This window comes from Onychostruthus taczanowskii, unplaced genomic scaffold (assembly GCF_017590055.1).
Source record: "Onychostruthus taczanowskii isolate IOZ18803 unplaced genomic scaffold, ASM1759005v1 scaffold12, whole genome shotgun sequence".
NCBI classification, from domain to species: Eukaryota; Metazoa; Chordata; class Aves; order Passeriformes; family Passeridae; genus Onychostruthus; species Onychostruthus taczanowskii.
In genome coordinates, this window is record NW_024498351.1 from 15287189 (window position 1) to 15310520 (window position 23332).

General features: G+C 38.7%; 1 protein-coding gene across 1 annotated transcript; it reads left to right on the forward strand.

Annotated features, from left to right (window-relative positions):
* Positions 1-117: 117 nt before the first annotated feature.
* On the forward strand, positions 118-23250 carry TRAPPC11 (trafficking protein particle complex subunit 11). The gene is made up of 29 exons (XM_041395723.1): positions 118-530; positions 1480-1649; positions 2080-2150; positions 2990-3104; positions 5374-5473; positions 6210-6283; positions 6508-6604; positions 7404-7537; positions 7860-8007; positions 8455-8548; positions 8899-8978; positions 9073-9151; positions 9233-9287; positions 10176-10321; positions 11407-11468; positions 11571-11703; positions 12292-12422; positions 12915-13070; positions 13560-13747; positions 13955-14103; positions 15656-15777; positions 16433-16552; positions 16914-16979; positions 17079-17235; positions 18827-18935; positions 19192-19283; positions 20175-20308; positions 20687-20854; positions 22293-23250. The coding sequence occupies exons 1-29, from the start codon at positions 324-326 to the stop codon at positions 22335-22337; spliced, it is 3402 nt and encodes a 1133-aa protein (XP_041251657.1). The 5' UTR covers positions 118-323; the 3' UTR covers positions 22338-23250.
* Positions 23251-23332: the final 82 nt, after the last annotated feature.

Here is a 23332-nt window from a genome sequence, read left to right on the forward strand (position 1 = left end):
CTTCCGCTCACTGGCTCCTTCGCAGTGACGTCCCCGCGCGGGCGCTGCTGATTGGTCCGAGGGGTGCAGCGGAGACGCCGATTGGCCGCTCGCGCTGCCCTTCTGACGCTGCCCGGCGCTCGCTTCCTGAGGCGGCGGCCCGCCCGCGCCGCCTCCCGTGACCCGCGGCCGCTCCCAGCTGGCGCTTCCCGGCTCCATCCCGCCGCAGTGAGCGGTGCTACGGGGAGCACGGGCCCGGGACAGCGGGGCGCTCTTGCGGCCGGCCTGGGCCGCCCTACCCGCCGCCGTCCCGCCGCCTCGCAGGCCGCCGTCCCGGCTGCAGGATGACCCCTCCGTCTCACTGGGATTTCCCGGTGGAGCTGTGCTGCCGGCCCATGGCGTTCGTCACGCTCACCGGCCTGGACGTGGTGTACAACGCCGTGCACCGCGCCGTGTGGGACGCCTTCTGCGCCAACCGCAGAGCCGACCGCGTCCCCATCTCCTTCAAAGTGCTGCCCGGCGACCACGAGTACCCCAAGTGCAGGACGAAGGTAGCGAGCGGCGCCGGCCCCGGCTGCGCCCCGTCCCGGCGGGGTCCCAGCCCGCCGCCCCGGCAGCGGAGCGGCCCCGGGAGCGGGGATGCGGGACTTCCTTTCCCTGCGGGAAGGGCCATGCTCCCGGCTGCCCGGGCCGCGGCCGGCTGGCACCGCGCTCTGCCGGACCTCGGCCGCCTCTTCCCCCCGTGCTGGAGGGGAAGTGTGGGAGCTTCGGGTCGGGGGAGCCTGTGAGGGCGTTGTGATGGAGCGCTGTGCGTGCGTAGGGAGGCTAGGGGTGCCTTAGCTCATGAGCCACCAGCATAGAAAGCCCGTATGGTTTACTGTTTTGAGTACTTGCTACTCTTCTACATAGCATTAAGGTGCCTTGTAAAATTTGAGCTTTAATGAAACCCAAAATTTAACTTTGGAGAAATGAGATACTTAATGTATTCTGAAAAAAAACCCCTAACCTAACCTATAAAGTTTTTTTTACTAAACATTTCACTTTAACTGAGTGAAACACAGCAGAAGGAATATCTCTGCTATTCTTTCTGCTTTGCAAAGTCAATGAGTTTAACTGTTATAAAACTACATAATTCCATTATGCTGACAAAGACTCTAAACTGGTGTGTCCTTGCACTGTTTTGAAACCATGGTTTTCAACTGAGCCTAGTATTTCGCAGCAGTGTATGAGACTTGCTCCTGAACGTGACCCTCTTCTACAGCCTCCCTGCAATTCTGGTGTTCTTGCTGCTAATAGGGCATCGGGCCCTGATATTAAGCTGCATCCCTGAGCTGTTGTGGGATATGGCTTAATAGGAAGCAAAGGCTTGAGGGGAACAATGTTAAAGGCAAGATGACAAACATGTCAAGTGACAAGAATGTAGAGGATATGCTCTTTCTCCTGCTGTAAATGTTTGTGAGTGGATTTTGTAGCTTGCTTCAATATCCTCAATATTTTCAGAGGACATCCTATGAGTGGTATATTCCAAAAGGAATCCTGAAGACTGGTTGGATGAACAAACACCTGAATTTGGTTCCAGCACTTGTGGTGGTATTCTATGAACTGGACTGGGATGAGCCACAGTGGAAGGAAAAACAGTTGGAGTGTGCTACTCGAGTTGAAATTGTCAGGTAGATTTTTTTTCACTTGCTTCATAATGTACTGCAAACTAATGCAGGTGTGAATTGCAGAATCTGTTTGCATTCTAGAACATACAGGGTTTTTTTCTTAAATATAAATTTAGGGGAACTTGAACTTTGCTTTATAATATACAATGCACAGTAAAGAACTCTTTTTTAATGGGTTATTTGTAAAACCATTACTTATTTTACTTAAGTAAAAATAGCCCCTGAAATTTTTACTTGCTAAACTCAGCACAATTGTTTGGTCCCAAAAGAAGGAAGACAGCATTTTCTGAATGATGGAGCATATTGTGTTGTTTGGGTTTTTGACCTTTGTAGCATTCTTCCAGTGCTTCCACCTAGACTGATATTTTTTTTCCTGGTTATTCAGAAATAAGAAGTGAAACCTTGACGCCGTGCTGTGTTGTCTTTATTTTAGGCAAAGTTTGCAGGGAAGAAATACCAAAGTTGCTGTGGTTTTGATTCAGAAAAAAACACCATTGCCTCCAGGTACTTGAAAACTCTGTGCACAGTTGTGGAGTTCTCATTTTTCAGAAGGCTCAGTGGACTGAGCTGACTTTGGTTTGTCACATCTGTGGTTCTTCATATGCATTCATTAAACGCACTGTGACTGCAGGAAGGTGTAAGGATAAAAAGAGCATTCAGGACTGTTGACCCTAAACATTTGTTACTTTTATTTCTAACTTCTTCCTCTTAAGTCCAAGTGCATTTTTTGATACACAGTATCAGAGATGGCTTATATGGTAATACAGCTGACCTGCTTTCTTGTAGGCAAGTTGCATTTGAAACATTGCTTGAGATCAGGAAAACCAGTAAAAGCATTGACAACTTAGAAGAAAAGTATTTGGTACCTACAGAGGTCTTCTGTCTTAATTTGGTTTTAATCAATAAAATTTTGGAGCCACATGGAACTGTCAAATGTGATACACTTTACATTGCTGTAGAGCTCCTGTGTACTTTCTAGTGTCTAGCAAAACGTTTTTTGCTCTACCTGCTGTATGTATGTGTTTGTCTTTCCTGGATGCTATTGTATTTCTCAAGACACAGGATATTTAGTTCTGTGACAGATGAAAAACTTACATCATACTTGTAATTTTTTGCTAAAAACTGCTAGAAAGTTTCTGCATGTGTTCTGCTGGATGAAGCACATAGTACTCTGAAAGAAGTAAGAAAGAATGTGCTCTTGGTTTTATCTTTATTAGATTTTTCAATACTGTTTAGACCTTTTGGTCTACCTAAGGTTCATAACCTGACCTTTAAGCTTTTAGAAGTAGTTTGACATTGCAGCACCACATCCCTCTTACTTGTGCTTTCCTTGACTTTACTAGGGGAAGATGTTATTGCATCAGAGAGGGCTGCAGCTTTGTGTAATGCTTGTGACCTTTCTGGAAAATCACTGTTTGTACTTCCCCACACTGATCACCTCGTTGGCTATATTATAAGGTAAGTGACTATAAACCCCTGTCTTGCTCTGTTTGCAGACTGTGGGTTGGCTGACACGGCCCCTGGCCTGCTGGCAGCAGATGGTGAGCACTTGTCTCAAGAGTTAGCAGAGCTTACTGAAGGGGCTTTAAACTAGATGTGAAGTTGGAAAGGGATAAAACCAGTTTCACTAAAAATAAGCCTGGGGTCAGCATGCCAGTATTGCCCTATTGGTGTGCTAGTGAGGGCTTTCATTCTGCTGGCTCAGTGGAGATGGTGGATGGAAATCCATGAGTGCTGTGTCCAGTTCCGGACACCTCAGTGCAAGAAAGACATTGAGGTGCTAGAGTGTGTCCAGCTGGTGAAGGGTTGGGAGCAAAAGCCTTATGAGGAGCTGCTGAGGGAACTGGGGGTCTTTAGTCTGGAGAAAAGGAGGCTTGGGGAAGACTTTATTGCTCTCTACAGCTTCCTGAAAGGAGGCTGTAGTGGACAGGTTGGTCTCTTCCCCATGGCTTCCTCTCAAGTCATAGGGTGAGAAGAAATGGCTTAAGTTGCTGTAGAGGAGATTTTGATTGGATATTAGGAAAAATTTCGTCACCAAAGGGGTTATCAAGCATTGGAACAAGATGCCTAGGTAAGAAGTTGAGTCACCATTGAAGGTGTGTTTAAAAGACACATATACTGTGCTTAGAGACAGTAGGATGGGCTTAGTGGTGGACTTGGTAACAGGTTGGTGGTTACATTTGCTGATCTTAAAGGTTCTTTTCCAATCTAAACAATTCCATGGTTCTAACAGAGAATTTGAGAGGTCGTAGGTTGAGATGAATGCTATGTGGGGCATTGATTGTAGACCAGCAGTGAATGTTTTACCCGCTTGCTTGGAATTCCACGCAATTTCATTTCTCTGTGAGGTTGAGTAATGACAGTCAGATGTTGCTTTTAAAGAAATATTAGTAGATATCCCAAGATGTTCCCTAGGTAGAGGTAAAGTGGGCTTTTCTATTTCTACAGTGGTTTTGACTCTGCTGGTTTGAAATTCTTTTCCATACAAATATGTTTTTAGTTTATCTCTTAACAGGCTTTTGGTTTTTCCCCTGCTTCCACTCCCTGTCCATGTAGTTCTCCCCTTCTGTTTAAGTTAAGTGACATCTATCTGGTTGCAAATATTATGTCTGTCATTTTATACATTTCTTGTGCCTTCTGTTTTATTGTTTACATGGACTACAACTTCAAATAATTTAGGAAGGCCTTTCAAAAGCAAATTGAGGAAAGGTAAACACTTTTGTGTAGCTCTAAAAAGAAGGGCTCAAACTAAGGAAATAATGTTTTACAATAATTAGTTCTAATTTTCCATATATTCTCAGGGAGAGGAGGGGTCAGAATCTGAGGTTAACTCTGCTCTCACCCTCATATTTATATATAAACAGTGTAATTCTCAACATAAATTAGAGCTACTATTGTATCCATGCTGCTCACAAACTGCCACTGGAATTGATCAAAGTAAGGTAACCATTACTTCTAGCTTTTCACATTTTTTAGGTGCTAAATTGATTAACAGAACTGGTACTTCACCCTTTATTTCCTGCATGTGTCAGTGCTGTTGCATGTATTCCTCTCCTGGATTCTGATGTTGTTCTAGCTGATTTTACTCCTTACAGCTTGTCCATACAACATATGCTCCTTAGATCCTCCTCAGTCTCATGTTGCCTTTGGTGTGCTTGTCCTCTTTGTCCTCTCCCCCTGTGAGTTGCTGTGGACTATTTCCCTTGCTGACAAATTTCACTCTTACCTCTGCAGCCAAGGTAGCTGTTGATGTTTGGACAGAATGATGAGACTTAGTCTGTACCCTCAAAATTTTATTTACTGCTGTTTTTTCCTTTCACTCCTACCTCCACAGTAAAGCAAAAAGATGGAGTTCAGACATATTCTGTGAGCCTCAGCAGGGTTTTCTTGTTTTGACTTAAGGGCATCTCTCATCTTTCTATTACCCTGCAAAATCAGAACAGCTTATCCTGAGACTATCTTAAATTAAATACTAGAGTTTGTTGTATGAGAAGTTAGTATATAAAGGTCTCAACTTACTTGTTCTAGTTATTGCTACCCTTTTGGTGAAAGATTTTTGTCTGCAGACTCTTATCCTGTGTGATAACTTGGAGGAGTTTAGTCATACCACAAGGTCCTTTGCCAACGCTAAAATAAACATGATTAAAAGTAACTTATTTTCAAGAACTTAAGAATTTCTTTGTATGTGGGAGAAACTTTGTGAAACTTATGAGCAACTTTGTTGCAGGTTGGAAAATGCTTTCTATGAGCACGCACAGACTTACTATTATACGGAAATAAGAAGAGTTAAATCTCATAAGGAGTTCTTGAACAAAACCACTCACCAGGTAACGTTACCCTATTTGTGAAATACTGTGTGAGGTATATTGCATGTTAAAACATGAAAATGTTTGTTACTTAAATGTTTTTTTTCCTCCCTTCCAATTTGAAATGTTCTCTCTTAGTATGGGAAGTAAAGCTGGTTCTATTTTCTGCAATTTAAACTTTTATTTTGATTGGTTTTGTTCTTACATTTGCCTTTCTCACATCTGCCTTAGAAGAGCTGCAGGGCAAAGTAAAGTTCTCGGATAAAAAAAGAAAATCTTCTCATTTATCTACATGGTTTAACATATTTGAGTGTAGGATCTTAAGTTGTGGGATGTGTTTCCCTTAGATATTTTGTACTCAGAGTTGCACTTGATTTCAGTTTTTAACTTTTGCTTTTCAAATCCTCTCAGGCACATTGTGTTCTGTTGCGATTGCCAGCTTTGCTCTCTTGGAAGCTGGAATCCAAGTGGTGAACTCCAAACCACAATAAGCTCTGTTGACATAGAGATTTTGGGGTGTTACAGAGCCTCTCCCTTGTGCCAGGGTAACAGGCTTTGAATAGATTAAATCTATTGAAAGATCACTGCTGCATTGTAGTGAACTGTAGACAGAACTGTTAGGAAACAGTTGCACAGGCACTTTTTAAAGTCAAGTGCTGTATTATGTAAACCTCTGAAGTTACCACCTGTATCTCTGTGTAGGTAGCAAGGTATGTTTGGATGCTTGTGAATGATGTACACTGGTTGTGTTTTGCAGCTTTTGTTTGTTAGACACCAGTTCAAAATAGCCTTCTTCAGTGAGCTGAAACAGGATACACAGAATGCTCTCAAGTAAGACTCATGTTATCTTCCCCCACCCTCTCTACCCCAAATTACTGCTAAGGCATAAACTGACAAATATTTTCCTGAATGCAAAATTACTTAAACGTGTATGTAAGGGGCAAGTTCTTCACTGGGAAGAATGCTCTGGTTGGAAGGCTGTTTTTCCACTGTTGGCAGTCCTGTTCTAGAACTTTATTATCATGCGTGTTTTAACTCTATTTATTTCTGCTTAGGAATTACAGAACTGCATATAATCTTGTGCATGAATTGAGGGCTCATGAAACAAACATGCTGGAAATCAAGACCATGGCAGGATTTATAAATTACAAGGTAAAAACTGTACTTCTAGTCTTTGACAACTGTTACTTAAAAGAAAAAAGTTGATGTACCTTTAATGGGGAAAGGTTGTAAAGTTCAGTTTTATATTGCTTTTACAGAGATGGATTAGAAAGAGTTATCATTGGAACACCAATTATGCTCAGACTTGCACAGACTTCTGAATTCCACACAAAAGAAAGATCCTTAGCTGAAGTTTGGGATTATCTTGAAGGATTTAAGTTCTTTTGAGGTGCAGTCTTCTGGCTCTGAGCAGGGAGAATGAACAACAGGGCTTCTTGTTCCTTGAATATTTTTGTCTTCTTGCAAAGCTTAGGCCAATTTAGTTCAGTTACTGCTTATTAGGGGGAAGAAGGTAACTCTCTAAGAATCAGTCCATACTTTTGTGGTATTTTGAGGGCTTTTAGGTAAAGCAAAACTATCCAACCACTTACAAGAATCTTGGAGTTGAATTCCATCAGATTCCATTTGCAGACTGCAGGCTTCAAAATAATGATCTTTCTAGAGGCTCTGAAGTTTCCTGTTATATTTGGCAGTGAGTTATGCATTCTTCTGTTGATGTCTTGGGCAAGTAGGGGATGATAAATAGGATTAGATGAAATAGAGAACCACATGGTTTCAGGTGTAGTACGTTATAGTTTACAGATGTGAACCATAAACTTTTCTTGCTTTGTTTTTTATGCAATTTTTGCCCTTCAGAATTATGTGGAATTAGTTGGGGGTCTGGCGGAGTTGACTGCTAATCCTTAACAGCCTAACAGTGATTTTTCGTTTTACTTTTATCTTTTCCTAGATCTGTCGCCTCTGTTTTCAACATAATACTCCACTGGATGCTATTGCACAGTTCAGGAAGCATATTGACCTATGCAAGAAAAAAATAGGAAGTGCAGAACTGGCTTTTGAGCATGCTGCCTGGATGTCTAAACAGTATGTTTTTGCTTAGTAGTGTTTTAGATAAACAGTGAACTTCAAAAGGTTTACTTGTCTAGACAATAGACAAATTTCCAGTTTTTTAGCTAAGAGATACACAAGAACATAAAATACATTATTGTTCTGTTTTGCATCGATCATTGACTGCTTTTCTCTTTGAATGAACATAGTATGAACAAGGCACCCATAGAACTTAGATGCAAAAGTTCAGAGAAATACCATGTCTCTTGAGTAACCAGGACTTTTATTTGTAGGGTGCCTTTCAGTTCATATTGCTGTTCTATACATAGTCTTGGTTATAAATGTTTTTTTTTAACAGGTTTCAGGCTTTTGGGGACTTGTTTGATGAAGCAATTAAGCTGGGATTGACAGCAATTCAAACTCAGAATCCAGGTTTCTATTACCAGCAGGCAGCCTACTATGCACAGGAACGGAAACAGCTAGCAAGTATGCTTTGTAACCATGATGTAAGTTGGGAGGGGAAAAATGCTTTGCAATTAACCAGATAGTGAATTCCCTAACATAGTCTTAAATGGAGGTGGAACAATCTATGATATGTGTAAATGAAATCCGAGGAAAGAATATGTGTCTTTGTGATGCTTGTTAGCATTGCATGTATTTGTAACGTATGGAAAAAGTTGCCCCAGAGCAAATACATTAGTATTTATTTATTTACAAATAATTCTGACATGTTTTTAATTTTTTTAATATATTTTTGCATCTCTGGATACTTGAAAACTCACTTTGTTTTTCCAGTATATTTATACGTGCACTGTGTCTGGTGACTTACAGGAAGCAGAAGAACAAGAGCATTGGTACTAGGACATGGGGGGTATTGTTTTAGTATTTTTCTAACACTTGTCTGGCAGAATACGAAACAGGAACCATTTTAATTACTGTATTTGAATTTCCAGTCCTCTGTGACATATCCCAATCCAGATCCCCTGGAAACACAAACTGGAGTGCTTGACTTCTATGGGCAAAGACCATGGCGGCAAGGAATATTAAGTATGTTTCTCTATTGCTACAGAAATATGAGCTTGAATCCTTATTTGAGATCAGATTAGAAAAGGACTGATTTGTCTTAACATACACACTTTAAATGTTAAAATAGGCAGTATAAGGACTAGGTGGTTTTACAGTAATTTACTGATTTTGGGTAGATTATTAAAAGCATGGGGAAAGATAGTTGTAGGCTAGAATTTCTCTTCTAGGGAGATATAGCTGCCTGTGAGGTAATAGAATATGTGAGTGTGTTTGAGTTGAAGCTTGCACTGCATATTGCTCATGGTATAAATTGTTCCCTTTGGGTCTGGACAGAATTCCATTTTCATGAATTTTTTCATTGTCTTATGCAGGCTTTGATCTTTCTGATCCTGAAAAGGAGAAGATGGGGATTTTATCCCTACAGCTAAAAGAGAAAAATGTTCTTCACTCAGTAAGTTTTATTTAAAAAAAAATAAAAATCTGTTGTTTTAACATGACCCTATATTTGCATGTATAATGATATCGGTAATGGTTTTGTCCACTAGGAGCTAATAATCACTTTGTTGAGTAATGCTGTTGCACAGTTCAAGAAATACAAATGTCCAAGGATGAAAAGTCATTTGAGTGAGTACAGATAATCAGATGAATTTTTTTAAATTTACTTTTGCAAAGGTTTTCAATAGTGATCTGGATTTTTTTTTTCAGTGGTTCAAATGGGAGAAGAATATTACTATGCTAAAGATTATGCCAAAGCTTTGAAGTGAGTATCATTCATGATTGCTTCTTCTACGTGCTGCCTTCTCACTAGGACCCCATGTCTTATTGCTATGGAATAATGTAGGAAGCTTGTGTGAGATGGTCCTTGTATCTGGCTGTGATTGAAGCACAACCTTTTGAGTCTATGAACCCCCTTTATATTAAAGAAACTAAAACAGATGAGTCAGTTATTAGAGCATAAAAAACTTACTGCTCTGAGCTGTTGTTGGAATTTGCCATATTGGGCAAATTATCTATTTCTAACTCACTGATTGAGTTCTGTGTGTCTCTTGTTTGAAGTAGGAGAGATGTATTTGCTTGTTAGTAGGTGACTGGACTTTACATGGAAGAGAAGATAGGCTAGGATAAGCAGATCAATTTGTGTCAAGTCTGATTGTTCTATGAGCAAGCATTTTTTGTTTATGTTAGGTAGATTTTTCTGAAGTAGGCAGAAATTCTTGTCTTAAATAGTTGAGAAGGGTTTAAAAAATTACTTCTCTCATTTGCTAGTAACAGCAAACAGTGGTCAGTATTAGGAACATATTAAGGTGTATGGTTTTGCCTGAAAAAGATTGATGCATATGTTGTGGACCTTTGAAACCCTTGAAGGGGGTTAGGAAATAGGAAAGAAAAGAAACATCTTGGCTTAAGGAATATTAAATTTCTTTAGTTCGGAAGGGGACTTTATTGTGGGGGTTTGGTTTGTTTTTCTAAATACTTACTGCATATTCAATAGTAAGGCATATATTTAATGCAGTATTGGACTAAGACACTTCTGTCCAGTTGCTGTTTTGCTGGTTCTTTATGTGAAGACAGATGAGTTTTCTTGTTGTTCTCTTGTGAAAATATTTGTGACCGTGATTTGTTTCCTCTCAACTTTGTTGTGTTGCAGACTGTTGGATTATGTTATGTGTGATTATCGCAGTGAAGGATGGTGGACCCTCCTCACTTCCATACTGACAACAGCACTCAAATGTTCATATCTGATGGCCCAGCTGAAAGATTACATCACATACTCTTTAGAGCTACTGGGCAGAGGTATTCTTCTCTGAATATTTTGAAATATGACAAATCATTGTCAGACACAGTGCTTACAGTACTTCAGATTATTTGACTACAAAGTAACCGTGTACTTGTGCTGGATTTTCACTACTTTCTGTGCTACACTGGGAGTTGAGTTGTCTTTCTTCTATTATAAAATTCATTGCGTTCAAATAGAGTGTGTCAGGATATCTGAGATGCAGAGCTTCATTTGAGACTGTTCAAACAATGTAACAGGAACCTCTGAGCTTTGGGATGGCAAAGAACAGTAGCAGAGCTAAAAGAGAAACTTTTTCCTAGTAACATGGATTTTTGAAAGCTAACACAGTTTTCCTGGTCTTTAATATCCCAAATGTGCTTCTCCAAGACTCTTTATAGAACTCTGCTGATGAAATATGTATGTGGGATGTTTTAGGGGAAAAATGTGGCATAGGGTGGCTCCACAGTAAAAATGCAAGCACTCTGATCTGTGTATTGCCTGCTCCTTGACATTGCAGAAATAATCCTTTGGGGCCCTAAATTGCTAATACTACTATTAGTGCCAGTGGCAATGGGTTTGCATCTTCTTAGAGCTAGCCAGACTACTCTGCTTTGTATTGAAGAATAGAAAATGATGCAAAACCACCTTTCTTCAAGAAAAGAATGCTTATGTTCAGTAGTCCTTGTTTCTTCCTGTCACCTTCTGTGAAAGGAAGGTGACAGGAAGAAGTTTTTTTGAAGTTGTTTTGACCAGTATTATCTGAGCTGGCCTCTTTGTGTTTTCCAGACTTGTCTATCCTTTCTTCTGTTTTTAAACATAAACAACAAGATGGTATAAGCATTATTCTTCTGAGGCTTTGCTCCAATAAATTACAAAATGCTTATCTAATCAAAAAATATTTTACTTGGTTCCAGTGAAAGTAAGAGGAAACATTAAAAATGGGAATGTCCTTTGTTATGGTAGATGGATGTTAGAATTTTTTGTCCTCTGGAATGTGTTATTTGAAAGATGCAATCTGAGGGGAAGATTTTACTGTTAAATTAAAAAAAAAGTGGAGACCCTTTCTTCTGTCTTGTAATCTTTGTTTTATTCTCTTTATTAGCATCTACTCTTAAAGAAGATCAGAAATCTCGAATAGAAAAAAATCTCATAAAAGTTCTGATGGTAAGTGGCAGAACTCCTGTTACCCTTTCAAATAATCCTAGGAATGGTCAGTGTCTGCTAACCTTCTTTTATTGTTCTTTGTAATCCTTTGCCTGCATACAGAATGAAAGCCCTGATCCTGAGCCTGATTGTGACACTGCTGCTGTGAAATCATCACAGAAATTGTGGGCTGACCGTGTTTCTTTGGCAGGCAGTAATATTTTTACGATAGAAGTCCAAGATTTTATACCATTTGGTAAGTAAGAAAGCAAATTTACACCAGATCTTAAATTTCGATGCAGTTGTACCTTGAATAAACTAATTAGTATGAAAATATGAAGGCTGTATTAAAACTAACAACAGTGTTCCAGCCTTGCTCTGTTCCTTGTCTATATCAACAAGAGAAGAAAAAATGAGAGAAATTGGTGATCTCTTATCCCCGATATGGATTACTAAAGAATTCCCTGTTTTTTGAAAGACTTCTGATATTCAGGTGTGCTGTGAAGTAGGATTCTGAGGAAAGAGGGCAGAATGTGTGAAAAGTAATACTTGCCATTGAAAAGGGGGCATGCATGACATCCAAGTGTTCAGGACTATCTATTTTCTGCTGGACATCTGCATCTCCTCTACTGTGCAAAGGTTTTGGCCAAGTGCTGAAAGGTTTTCCTGCAACAGTGTTAGTTGCCAAATTTGTCCACTTGCAAAACAGAGTTGTAAGAGTGTACACAGAACAATTCTTGCCACAATGATTTCAGGAGTGTGCTTCTGGAATTTAATGTTATAGTTTATGTTTAACACCTACTTCTTGTTTCTTTTTGCTTTTTCTTTTCTTTTTTAATTCCAGTACAGTGCAAAGCAAAATTTCTTGCTCCTAGTTTTCATGTTGATGTTCCTGTGCAGTTTGATGTGTACTTGAGAGCTGATTGTCCTCATCCTATCAGGTTTTCAAAGCTCTGCATCAGTTTCAACAATCAGGTACCTGTGTTCTAGTTATCTCTGACCTACTGACAGAAACTGATAATAAGAATGGAACAACGTTTTATTTGTTTTAAACATTAAAAAAAATTAAAAGTTTTTGCCAAAAAATATGTTAATACTTTAGCTGAAAGATGTTTGGATTTTTAATGCATTATCTATTGCTTTTGACTAATATATTGATACTGGATTAAAACTCTGTTTGATTAGTTCATATCTCATATCTATGAAGCTTGCTAAAGTTTCAGAAGGATCATTTTAATGTCTTATTTCTTCTGATTCATGAAATGATATTAATATAATGGATATCTTGTGCCAAATAATTGCAGTGTGATTACTTGCTAGTTTAACTTTGATATTGTGAAAAGTCAGAAAAACCCGTACAGTTTGATCCAGTGACACAGAGCCTTAATATTTGCTACACTGCCATTACTCTCTAAAGATGTCTTCTGTCTGAATGTATCAACTTTTTTCCCCACTTCTCCATTGTAGGATTACAACCAATACTGTGTTGTAGAAGAAGCCTATCAGAAAAGTGATATTCTAGAACAGTCACCACAAGGAACAATGTGCTTAGTACCTGGCAAAACAAGAAAGTTCTCTTTCAAATTTGTTGCAAAAACTGAAGATGTAGGAAAGAAGATTGAGGTTTGTCCATTTGTTTTGTACCCTTCTTACTGTTACATGCAACAAACTCAATCTACAATGTGCCCCTAATCTAGCACCAGTTAAAAAGTCACTGCATGAATGTCTGAATTCTTGAAACAGAGTATCAAAAGTGAGTGAAACTATTAACAATGACAAAACATGAAGAAAACCATGAAAATTGAAGAATTGTTTCAAGAAAGTTTTATATATATTTTTAAAATATGTGCAATACTTAAAAAGTTATGGTATAGTACTATGGGAGGGTAGGAAATTGCAACTTATCACACTGCTTGCACCTGAACATGGATACTTTTTCCACTGCTGTTACATTAAATGAAATCCTGGGTTGGTGAGGTCCTCAGTCTCCAAGCTGTCAGAAGCTTTTTGATGGTACATATATTTATTATGTCTGTCTATGCTGGAAAGCTACATTCCTATAGCAGGTGATCAGAAGACTCACCAATAGGTGTTTAAACTTGTGTCTGTCAGATCACTTCTGTGGATTTGATCCTGGGAAGTGAATCTGGCCGCTGTGTGATTCTGAACTGGCGAGGAGGAGGAGGAGATGCTTCCTCATCTCAAGAAGCATTGCAGGCAGCACGGTCCTTCAAGCGCAGACCTAAGCTTCCAGACAATGAGGTGCACTGGGACACTTTGACAATTCAGGCAAGCACAATGTGAGTAACTGGGGTTCCACACTGGTCTTTTTTTATTGAGTTGTTCCCATCATGTTGTTTTTCAGGAGTCTCACATCTCTTAGTTTAATAGGCCATCAGTTATGGGAATTTTCTTATACAATAGGGTGTTTTAGCTTCCTTTAAACTAGGCTTAAAAGCAAGTTATTATTTAAGAAAGATACAATAACGGAGTCTTTTATCTTAAAGGATTATTTCTAGAGTGCCGAACATTTCCGTTCAGCTCCGTCATGAACCTCCTGCCCTGACTAATGAAATGTATTGTTTGATTGTGACAGTCCAGTCACATGAGGAGATGGTGGCCAAAGATGTCAAGCTAACAGCAGGTTTAAAGCCAGGTATTTGGGGTTATTTTCTTTGAATCCAGCAGTCTCATAATTGACTCCTTTTTGTGGATGTAATGCAGAGAAATACTGCAAACTGTTTTCTCGCAGTAATTAAAAGCCAAACCAAAGTGAAAGTTGGGAATGATGAAATACCGGTGGTAAGAACAACAGCTAACAGACTCATTCAGTTATGATTAACCACTGCTTGTCTGTGGTGCTTACATGGGTATTTTCAGAATATAAATCTTTACAGGTTTGAAAGAAAACATGAAAGCTTTTATATTATTTTCTGACTTTTTATTCTGTTTGCTTGTAACTAAAGTTTTCTTTTCCCCAGACAGATCTTTTTCTTGCTGAGCTGAAAGCACTAGGCAGTGCTAGATAAATGTTTTCTAAGTATAGACTTTGTGGGTTTTCTCTCATACCCACCCTGCTTTTTTTGTTTTGCCTGCTCTGGACAACATGGTTTGGTTTTTAAACTGCTTGAAATTTGGAGAACAGTGGAGCACTGAAGCAGTATTTCTTAGAAAGCAATGATAAAAAATGCAAATACTGTATGTCTGAGTCCTAGCTATCTCTGTGTAGATATTACTGACAGTTTTCATGTGTGAAGCCCAAATATTATACTCAGTATTCATCTTTGTAGCAATTATCCTGAAAGACAAAAGTATTTTTTAAGTCACTAGCATATAGGATGCCATATGTTCTGTGTATTCTGAAATAGAACCTTGTTTTCTATAGAGTTGTATGGTTCATTAAATACTGGAGTATTCTTGAAACTTGTTTTAATTGGATGTTTGGGCTTGGCTCCTGAAGCACTGTTTAATAGATGGTCTGTGTTTTTCTTAGTTTTATTTTTTTTTCCTTGCTTGATCTAATCTCTTTAACATGGGATATGCAAGGTCAGTGTGGGTTTGCTGATTGCATTAAAAGAACAATTGAAATCTGACATTTCACTTATAGGGAAGGTGATGTATTTTCCACAGTAGTAACTCTTTGGCAAGATGTGGCTTGTTTTGCTTTGAAAATTATCCCGTGTAATTGCAGTAATGCCATTATTCTAGTTAAGCTCTGACTGAAGAATGGTGTCATTTAACATCTGTACATTTCTTTTTATGTACTTTCAACACTGACTTGAAAGAAAAGGTTTTAAAATATGTGAAATCATTAAACCATGTTCTTGAAAACAAAAGAATCACAGAACAGTGAAACTTCCTTTCTACTTCATTATAGACTATCAAGAAACACTTGGATCACGTAATACTGTTGTATTACATAGATGGTAGGGAGTATCTAGATAGGATTTCTGATTTTTGAGATTTTTTTTCCTGGCCAAAAGAGATGAAACAATGAACTTGCAAGGGTAAAAATGCTTCAACTAGGAAAATTTTGTGGTGTCAAATCTATCTTCTGCTGGTACTTTTGAAAGATTCTCTTGACAAAATGAACTGTGTTAATTCCTCATGCATTGCTTTTAGAGGATTTTTTTTGTTTGTTTTAGTTATTGTTTTCATGTTTTAGTGATGTAAGCCTCTGTGGATATGAACACTGTTTTTAATCCTAGGACAAGATGCTAACCTGACTCAGAAAACTCAGGTGACTCTTCACGGAACAGATGCATGTGATGACTCTTTTCCTGCACTGCTTCCTGATATCCCTGTAGGAGACTTGCAACCAGGGGAAAAGGTCAAGGCTTAAAACCTTACTTCTATATCACACTCAAGAAAATAGGGACCAACTGATAAAGACTCCCTTAGACAGACTTCAGTTTACTTTCTGGTATCTGAACCAATAAATTAAATGCTTACGGAATATTTTGCCTACTGCTTACATGTAGTTTAGTATTCCTTTAATTAGACCATCTTTTGGACTAAATTGGAGAATAAGGTATGTTCTGGCTTTGATGGTACAGCTGGGAGATATGAAATAAAGAGGCTAACTTCAACTGCTAATGAAATGCACTGCTTAATGGACAGTAGATAATAGTCAGCAAGTGTGATCCAAGATGGTAGAGGATCAAATATGCACTAAACTGAAGTTGTGACTAGTAAGTTAGAAGCTGCTTATGTCCTGTATTATAGTTATGGTTCTTTTTTTATATTGTTAAGTAACAGAGGAGCATCTGGAACAAATCCAGTGAAGCAGCTGGAGTTGTGCTGCTCTGGTTAAAATCATTAGCTGCATGATCCAGATTGTGCATTCTAGGAGATACATTATGGTCACAATAATTCCCATTCTGGTTGCCCTGTTGGACCAAGTCAGATGATTAACAACTTTTGGACAGCTCTAGACCTAATTAATGTAGTTTAGATTAGCTCACACAGTCTCCTTTATTTTGCAGCTGGAAAAACCAATATACATCCGTTGTGGAACAGTTGGTGCAAGAATGTTTCTGTTTTACATTTCTTACTTAATCAACACTGTTGTTGAGGGGAAAGAAATCCTCTGCAGGTGTCACCGGGTAGGTTTGAAAGACACGCTATTTGCATTTTATATGGATAAATTTGTCAAATACAAGAAATATTCTAAAAGCTATAATTTTGAGTATCTTAGAACCCTTTCCAGGAGATAGAATAAATGTCAAGTCAGCAGTATGGTAGCCCTTTTTAGCATGAGCAGTTCTATAACTATTAGCAGAAGACAAGTTTTCTATATTTGTTCGTAAATATCTTTAAAGATATGTTCTTCCCTGGGGAGGACTTGATTAAAATAACAATTAAAAGTAACTTTATATTAATAATCTTTGACATCAATAGGCAGGCCTTAAGCTGAATATAACTTTTTTTCCTCTATTCTTCCCATCCCTTTTGTTGCCTCTAAAGGATGAAACTGTAACCATAGACACAGTATTTCCTTTTGATGTTGCCGTCAAGTTTGTCTCCACAAAGGTATGTGTTTGCAAAATTGTTCATGTTTTAGAATCACAGCACTTTGGAGTCACACACTGTTTAGTTAGAAATAGTCAGAGCTTGTGTGTGTCTTGACAGCTGGAACACTTGGACAGAGTATTTGCAGATATACCATTTTTACTGATGACGGACATCCTGAGTGCCTCTCCTTGGCCTCTCACTATTGTAACAAGCAAGTTACAGCTGTCAGCTTCCATGACCCCAGTAGATCAACTGGAATCTTATGTGGAGAATGGTAAGTTCTCTTAGAGTGTGTTCTCTATCAGGAGGATACTTTTTGCATAAATTGGGAGTAATAAAGGGGGACACTTTAAATAATGTTTGTTTATTGAATTGTAAGTGGAAGAAAGCTGCTTAGTACTTTAGTTGCTTGCCAGAATACAACTTGGACAGCAGCATGCTTTGGCATGTAGTTCTGCTTCACTAGGTCAACTAAATAGACTTGGATGATGGATGGTAAATAAAATTCTAAATACAATAGACATGAGGGAAAGCACCTGAAATACTTCTGAAATGCAACTTTTTAGATATCCATATCAAAAGCTACTCAATATTTCCAATGTTTCTGGGCCATATATAATTCCTGGAATGCACTTTACCATGTGATAGAGGCAGTATCTAAAGGCCAGTGATCCATGTCCATGATTGCAGTCACAAAACTGAAAAATGTGAAGCTAGAAAGGGTAGGTTATAAAGAACAACAGGTAGTAACCATCTTTTTTTTCTTTCAGTATTACCACAGTTTAGTAACGTATTATTAGCATTTTCAAAAGTTATCTTGAAGATCTCAGCCATTAAAACTGCAGTGTGTTAGCTTTGAAGTTAAATAAGTGGAGTACTTAAAAGTAGAGCTGATCCAAAATCTTCAGACAAAACACTGTCTTTGCATTTGTGGCTTCAGGGATGTGAATCATGTGTTCTGTCAGAACTGTGGATGCAGTGAGGTGTTCGGAGTGGCTGCCTGACTATGGGACAGCTGTCCACTCATGTAATCAAGGACTTGCAAGGCTCTACTTCATCTGTTGATTCAAGGATTGCCTGGCAAAAAGCAATTTTTTTCCCAGATCCTTTAGTCTTCAAACTACGATATTTCATCTTCAGCTCTGGCACCTTGTGCTTCATGGCTTCTGGCTGATGCTCAGAAAGAGCTAAGTGCCAGGACATATGAACCCTGTAGGTATCAGATGTTCAGCTGTCCATCTTTTGGTTGATGGGGTTTTTTTTAAATATTAATGATAAATTTTGAAAGACCAAAACATATTTTCTTAATACTTTTAAAAAATCACTCTCTGCATGTAAAGGCACTCTTTTTTTCTAGTTTATTTGAGTGGAGAAAAAAGAAGAAAAAGTGAGAACTCGGTTTCACTGAAAGGCCAGTAGGTTTTTCTTGCATTCCTTCTCTTCCCCTGCCCTCATCCATTTCAGAGAGAGAGGGGATGTGTCTAAGTTCATTTTAATTTTCAAGCATCAGAGGCATCTTATGCTGATGTCTTGGAATTTGCTGTAGAAGTGTAGAATTTGAATTGGCATTTATTTTGCTTTTTGTGTGTGGTTATGAACTCTAAATTTGCAATGATTCATTCTGTGTGTACATTAAAGATATTATAATGCTGTTCATGAAGTAAGTGACATAATTGTATATGTTACCCTTTCATGTATTAGAATACTTCCCAATCTATTGGATTTATACATTATGTAGGTATACTTTGCAAAGCACTTCAAAGGCCTTTCTAGCTGAATGTTTGTTTTTGTGTCATATTGCATTTCTAGGCTTGGTGGCTTAGGCTGTTATTATGCTTTGATTTTAAACAAAATCTTGCTGATAGTTGTTTTACAGACAGGTGAGAGTGCCAGTGAGTGCTTTTGCCTTCGATGTCCTCCAGTTACTAATGCTAGTGGAGTGGCAACTGGATGTTATATAATTTCCTGGAAGAGGTAAGCATCTCTTGCCCTTGATGAGGAGAGGAAGTAAGCTGATTTGTTTTAGGAATGATAGTGAGATGTTTGGTTTGGGTTTTTTTGGGAGTGGGGAGGAGTGCAAAAAATGAACAAAAAAGTTCTGTATGTTCCTGTAAGAAGCACTGTTTAGAATTTGGACTTTACTAACTAATTACTACTTAGTTTGTACACTTACTTGATACTTTTTGTAGTATAATATTCAACATGGTCTGCATTTGACTTTTTCCTGCAGAAGTTCACCTGTGGAAAGTGTACCTGTTGTTAACACAGTCATCACTCTGCCACATGTGATTGTAGAGAGCATTCCCCTCCATGTTAATGCAGGTAATATTACTTGGGCAACATACATGTCCTAATTAGAATTTCAAAGACTGCCAAAATTTTTACAACACCAAAAGCTTCAATTTACTGTAGCAAAATACAGAAAAGTGGTGCTGAATATTATGGAGCTAGAGAAAGAAACTGCCTCAAGGCTTGCTCTTCTTTCCGTCCTTGAAGGGAAGAGGAGGTAGGTAGTTAGACAAATGTGTTCTCCTAAAAGCTGTCAGTGGAGCTGACATAATTCTCAACATGTGTTATGTGGCAGCACAGAGACTGGAGTTAGCTTTGCTGATGCTGCCTTCCCAGTTGGTTTCTCTAGATGCTTATGTCAACAGTTGTTCCATCCACCCACATTCTGTGTGCATCCCAGGAAGAAACAGACTGGAGAGCTGGAGATGCTTGTTGGCAGGTGAAATGTTTCTCTTATAGCACTTCACCTGCACAAGAGCAGAGGGGGGTTGAAATGCCCACCAAACACACATAATTTCAATGCTTTCCTTGGCTTGGTTTCATTTGTACTGAGATTCTTCCACTATCCTCCTATCCTGTTACACTTTGAAGGAGCTTCCTGACAGTAGCTGATTAGATTTTGGTAAGCTGAAAATAGTCAGCAGCAATGGAAGTGACTTCCTAGTTGGTATTCTTGGGCAGTGTTAACAGCTGGGAGGTTTGTAACTAGATGTTGAAACATGATATGAAAAACTGTAATGAAGCTGTGTTCTGTAGTTTAATCAGTTTCTAAAACATCTTGTCAGAAGGGCTTTAGATGCCTAGTTCTTGTATCTTGTTTTCTTAATGTTTGACTGCTTTTTGCAATATTGCAATAGATTTTTTTTTTTGAGTGGAACTTGAAGATGTATTTTGTATTTGAGATTACTTACTTTCTTTCCAAAGATCTGCCATCGTTTGGTCGAGTCCGAGAGTCCTTACCTGTGAGGTATCACCTGCAAAATAAGACCAATTTAGTCCAGGATGTGGAGGTGTCTGTGGAACCCAGTGATGCCTTCATGTTCTCTGGCCTCAAACAGGTACAGAATTGTCACATCCATTGATCCTGGTTTATCTGGTAGTGAAGAATATGTTGATTAGACTTAAACTGATGTACAGAGAGGATAAACTCAATTGTTTTTAGATGTTTAAAGTATGGTAAATTCTGTCCGGAAGAATATATGAATGCAGACTCCATTTTAAAAAGGGCTAGATGGAAGCCTGTCTAGGAGCTATTTGTCATGTTGTTGATGTGTAACACGTTGTTTTGGTATAGAACCAATAGTTTAACTAGAATTGGAAATTAGTTGCATTCTTTCCAGCTTCAGAAAGTAACCATTGCATAAATAGAAAGTAGGCAGAGCTTTTGGACACAGAACTTACCTATGGTTGTGGCTTTCTTTTTTTCTTTTTCTAAGATCCGGCTACGAATCCTTCCTGGCTCGCAGCAGGAAATGCTGTATAACTTCTATCCTCTGATGGCTGGCTATCAGCAGCTGCCTTCTCTTCACGTTAACCTGATGCGATTCCCAAATTTCACCAACCAGTTGCTCAGACGTTTCATACCGACACACATTTTTGTGAAGGTAAGGCTGTGAGGAGTCACTTGTGTTTCAAGGCTCCCCTTGGGGCTGCTCACATTCTGGGGGCAGCTACCCCAGCTGTGTTCAAAGCTGAGTGTCTCTAAGGAGACTGAGATGTCCAACTTGTAACAGGGTTAGTTGCTTTGGAAAATCTTGTGTTGTGCATTGGTGTTGACAGCCAAAATGTTTAGGAAATGTGTTTCAGTGCAGTATGTATTTGGTTACCACTAGGTGAATGAACTGAATGTGCTTGTCATGTCCCTGTTGTTCTGTTCCATGTCTGACTCTAAAAGGAGTTTTAAAATTGCCTCTATTTTGAGCATAGTAATCAAATGCTTTTAATACTATGATTCATAGCACTTCTGAAAAAAGTGTTGGAGCAACCTATATGACTAAGTTCAGAGACACTGTAGCATCCCACACCTCCCTAAATAACTTCTAAAAACACATTCTGTCAGTGAATCAGCCTAGATTTTTTTTTTTCATCGGTGGTATAACTCTGAAGACAGTTCAGTCATGCCATGAAAAACAGATCTTTTTACTTTTTAAGAATCATTTAAATCCATTTGCCCAAAACAGTGCTTTCTCATTCCACTGCTGCTGTCTCCAGAATATTTTGTTCACTTTTTATTCAGACTCTTAACAAGCAAGGAGCCCAAAGACTTGTTTATATGATTTGAGATGGACTTATTCAGAAATCTGTAATCATGTTTCTAGGAAACTGGCCTGGCGTTATTTCAATTCTGTTTTAACCAAAAGAGATAGGCAGAACTTACTTTTAAAGTGTGCTGGCAGTCACTGGCTCTTCAGGACTTCAGGGTGTCCTCCTAAGTAAATAGAAGAGGCAATTTTTCTCAAAAGTGTGGTGTTCATAAAACTTTTGTGGACTCTCAAGCTTCAGAATTCTTTGCTTTTGCTTTGGAGTTGTCAGAACATCAGAGAACCTTATTGTAAAGATGCCTTTTCTTCTTTAGAACTTCTTCCTTGCTCTCTTCTATCTCTAGTGATGTTGCTTAAAATTTCTCCAAGAAGCTGTCAGTCTAATTCCTGAGTTACACATTGATAATAATCAGCTCTCTACACTGCAGTAATGCTCAGAGCTCTGATCAGCCAGGCCTTGTCTAAGCTGTGCAGATGTGTGTGGAGAAGGCATTTACCAGGGCAGCTGAGGAGCTGAGGTCTCTAGGAGCCAAACCGAGATTTCAGTTGGATGTCCTGTGTGTTTGTGCCCCTACTGGAAACCTTCAGAAGTAGGATAAGCTTAATGCTGCACTTGGGTACCAGAGCTCGTTGACAACACAGTGTATTGCAGAGTTAGTTTCCTAGTAGTCTACCTTTTTTGTCTGGGTGTGGGTTTTTTGGTTGGGTTTGGATTTTTGAGGGGAGCTTGTTTGGGTAGCTTGTTTTGTTTTCAAAATTCTCTGTCTTTATTTTCTTAAAGCCTCAGGGTCGTCAAGCAGATGACAACTCAATTGCAGCTGCATAACTTTGAGACCTGTACCTCTGCACTTCAAGAAATGGATGTTGCACAGAATATGTAAAGCTCACTTTGGAAACAAGGCTTTGATCAAACCATAAGAATTAAATTTTATTTTGGAATTACAACTCTTAGCAGAACTAATGTTTAAAAAAAAGCTAGCGTTTCATAGACTTTCTTTAAGGAATAAACACGTGGGGAAATCTTGGTGCTTTATTTAACGGGAGCATTCTTTTGAAGTTAATTTTGAATGTCAAACTCTTAAAAGTATTATTGAGGCATATTAAGTGTCTTGAATATTTAAGAAATGCTAATTCATTTGACCAAAACTGAAAGATGTTTTCACAGTTAACAGTGCAAAGTGCGAAGTTTGTATTTACTGTTAGAGATTTACAGCATTGAAAATTATCATTTTTTACAGAAGTTTGTCCTGTGCCACTTGTGTTGAAGACAGAGCAGGTCGTGCAGTAGCACTGTAAATTACATTGTGCTATTGCAATTGAGCAGCTTACTTGTCCTTTAAAACCATAACTCTCAAAAGGCACTATTTCTCCTGGGTAAGCCATACATCCAGTTTTGAATTCAGCAGCTAGTCTAAAGAACAGAGATTCAGTCATACCAGTTGGACTATCCAACCTGGAGCCGGTGTGGTTTGGGGCTACTTTTACACAGTTTCCAGATTAAAGACATGTCTTGATATTCTCCTGCTGTGTGAATTTAAAAAATAAATATCCTACCATTGTACAGCTCTGGATGAAGTGGTGTGTAAAGTACAGTAAAATATGTATATATAAAAAATTGCATTGTGAAAATTTGCATTGTTTAACTTTCTAAATAATTACATTTTGATTGCTTGGAAAATACCTTATTTATTGTCAAAGTGAAGTTCTAATAAACTGCTTGTGACAGAGTACTTCTGAAACTGTCCCTAACTGCATTACTTTCACAGTTTTTTTGTGACTCTGATCTCACTTGTGGACTGATACATCCATCTGTGGCATTGA

Excerpts from the sequence above, each read along its gene's own strand:
- TRAPPC11 (XM_041395723.1), top strand. The coding sequence starts at position 324 with ATGACCCCTCCGTCTCACTGGGATTTCCCGGTGGAGCTGTGCTGCCGG. Across the intron at positions 7,538-7,859 it reads GCTGCCTGGATGTCTAAACA|GTTTCAGGCTTTTGGGGACT; the intron begins GTATGTTTTTGC and ends TTTTTTTAACAG. Across the intron at positions 15,778-16,432 it reads ACTTGCAACCAGGGGAAAAG|CTGGAAAAACCAATATACAT; the intron begins GTCAAGGCTTAA and ends TTTATTTTGCAG.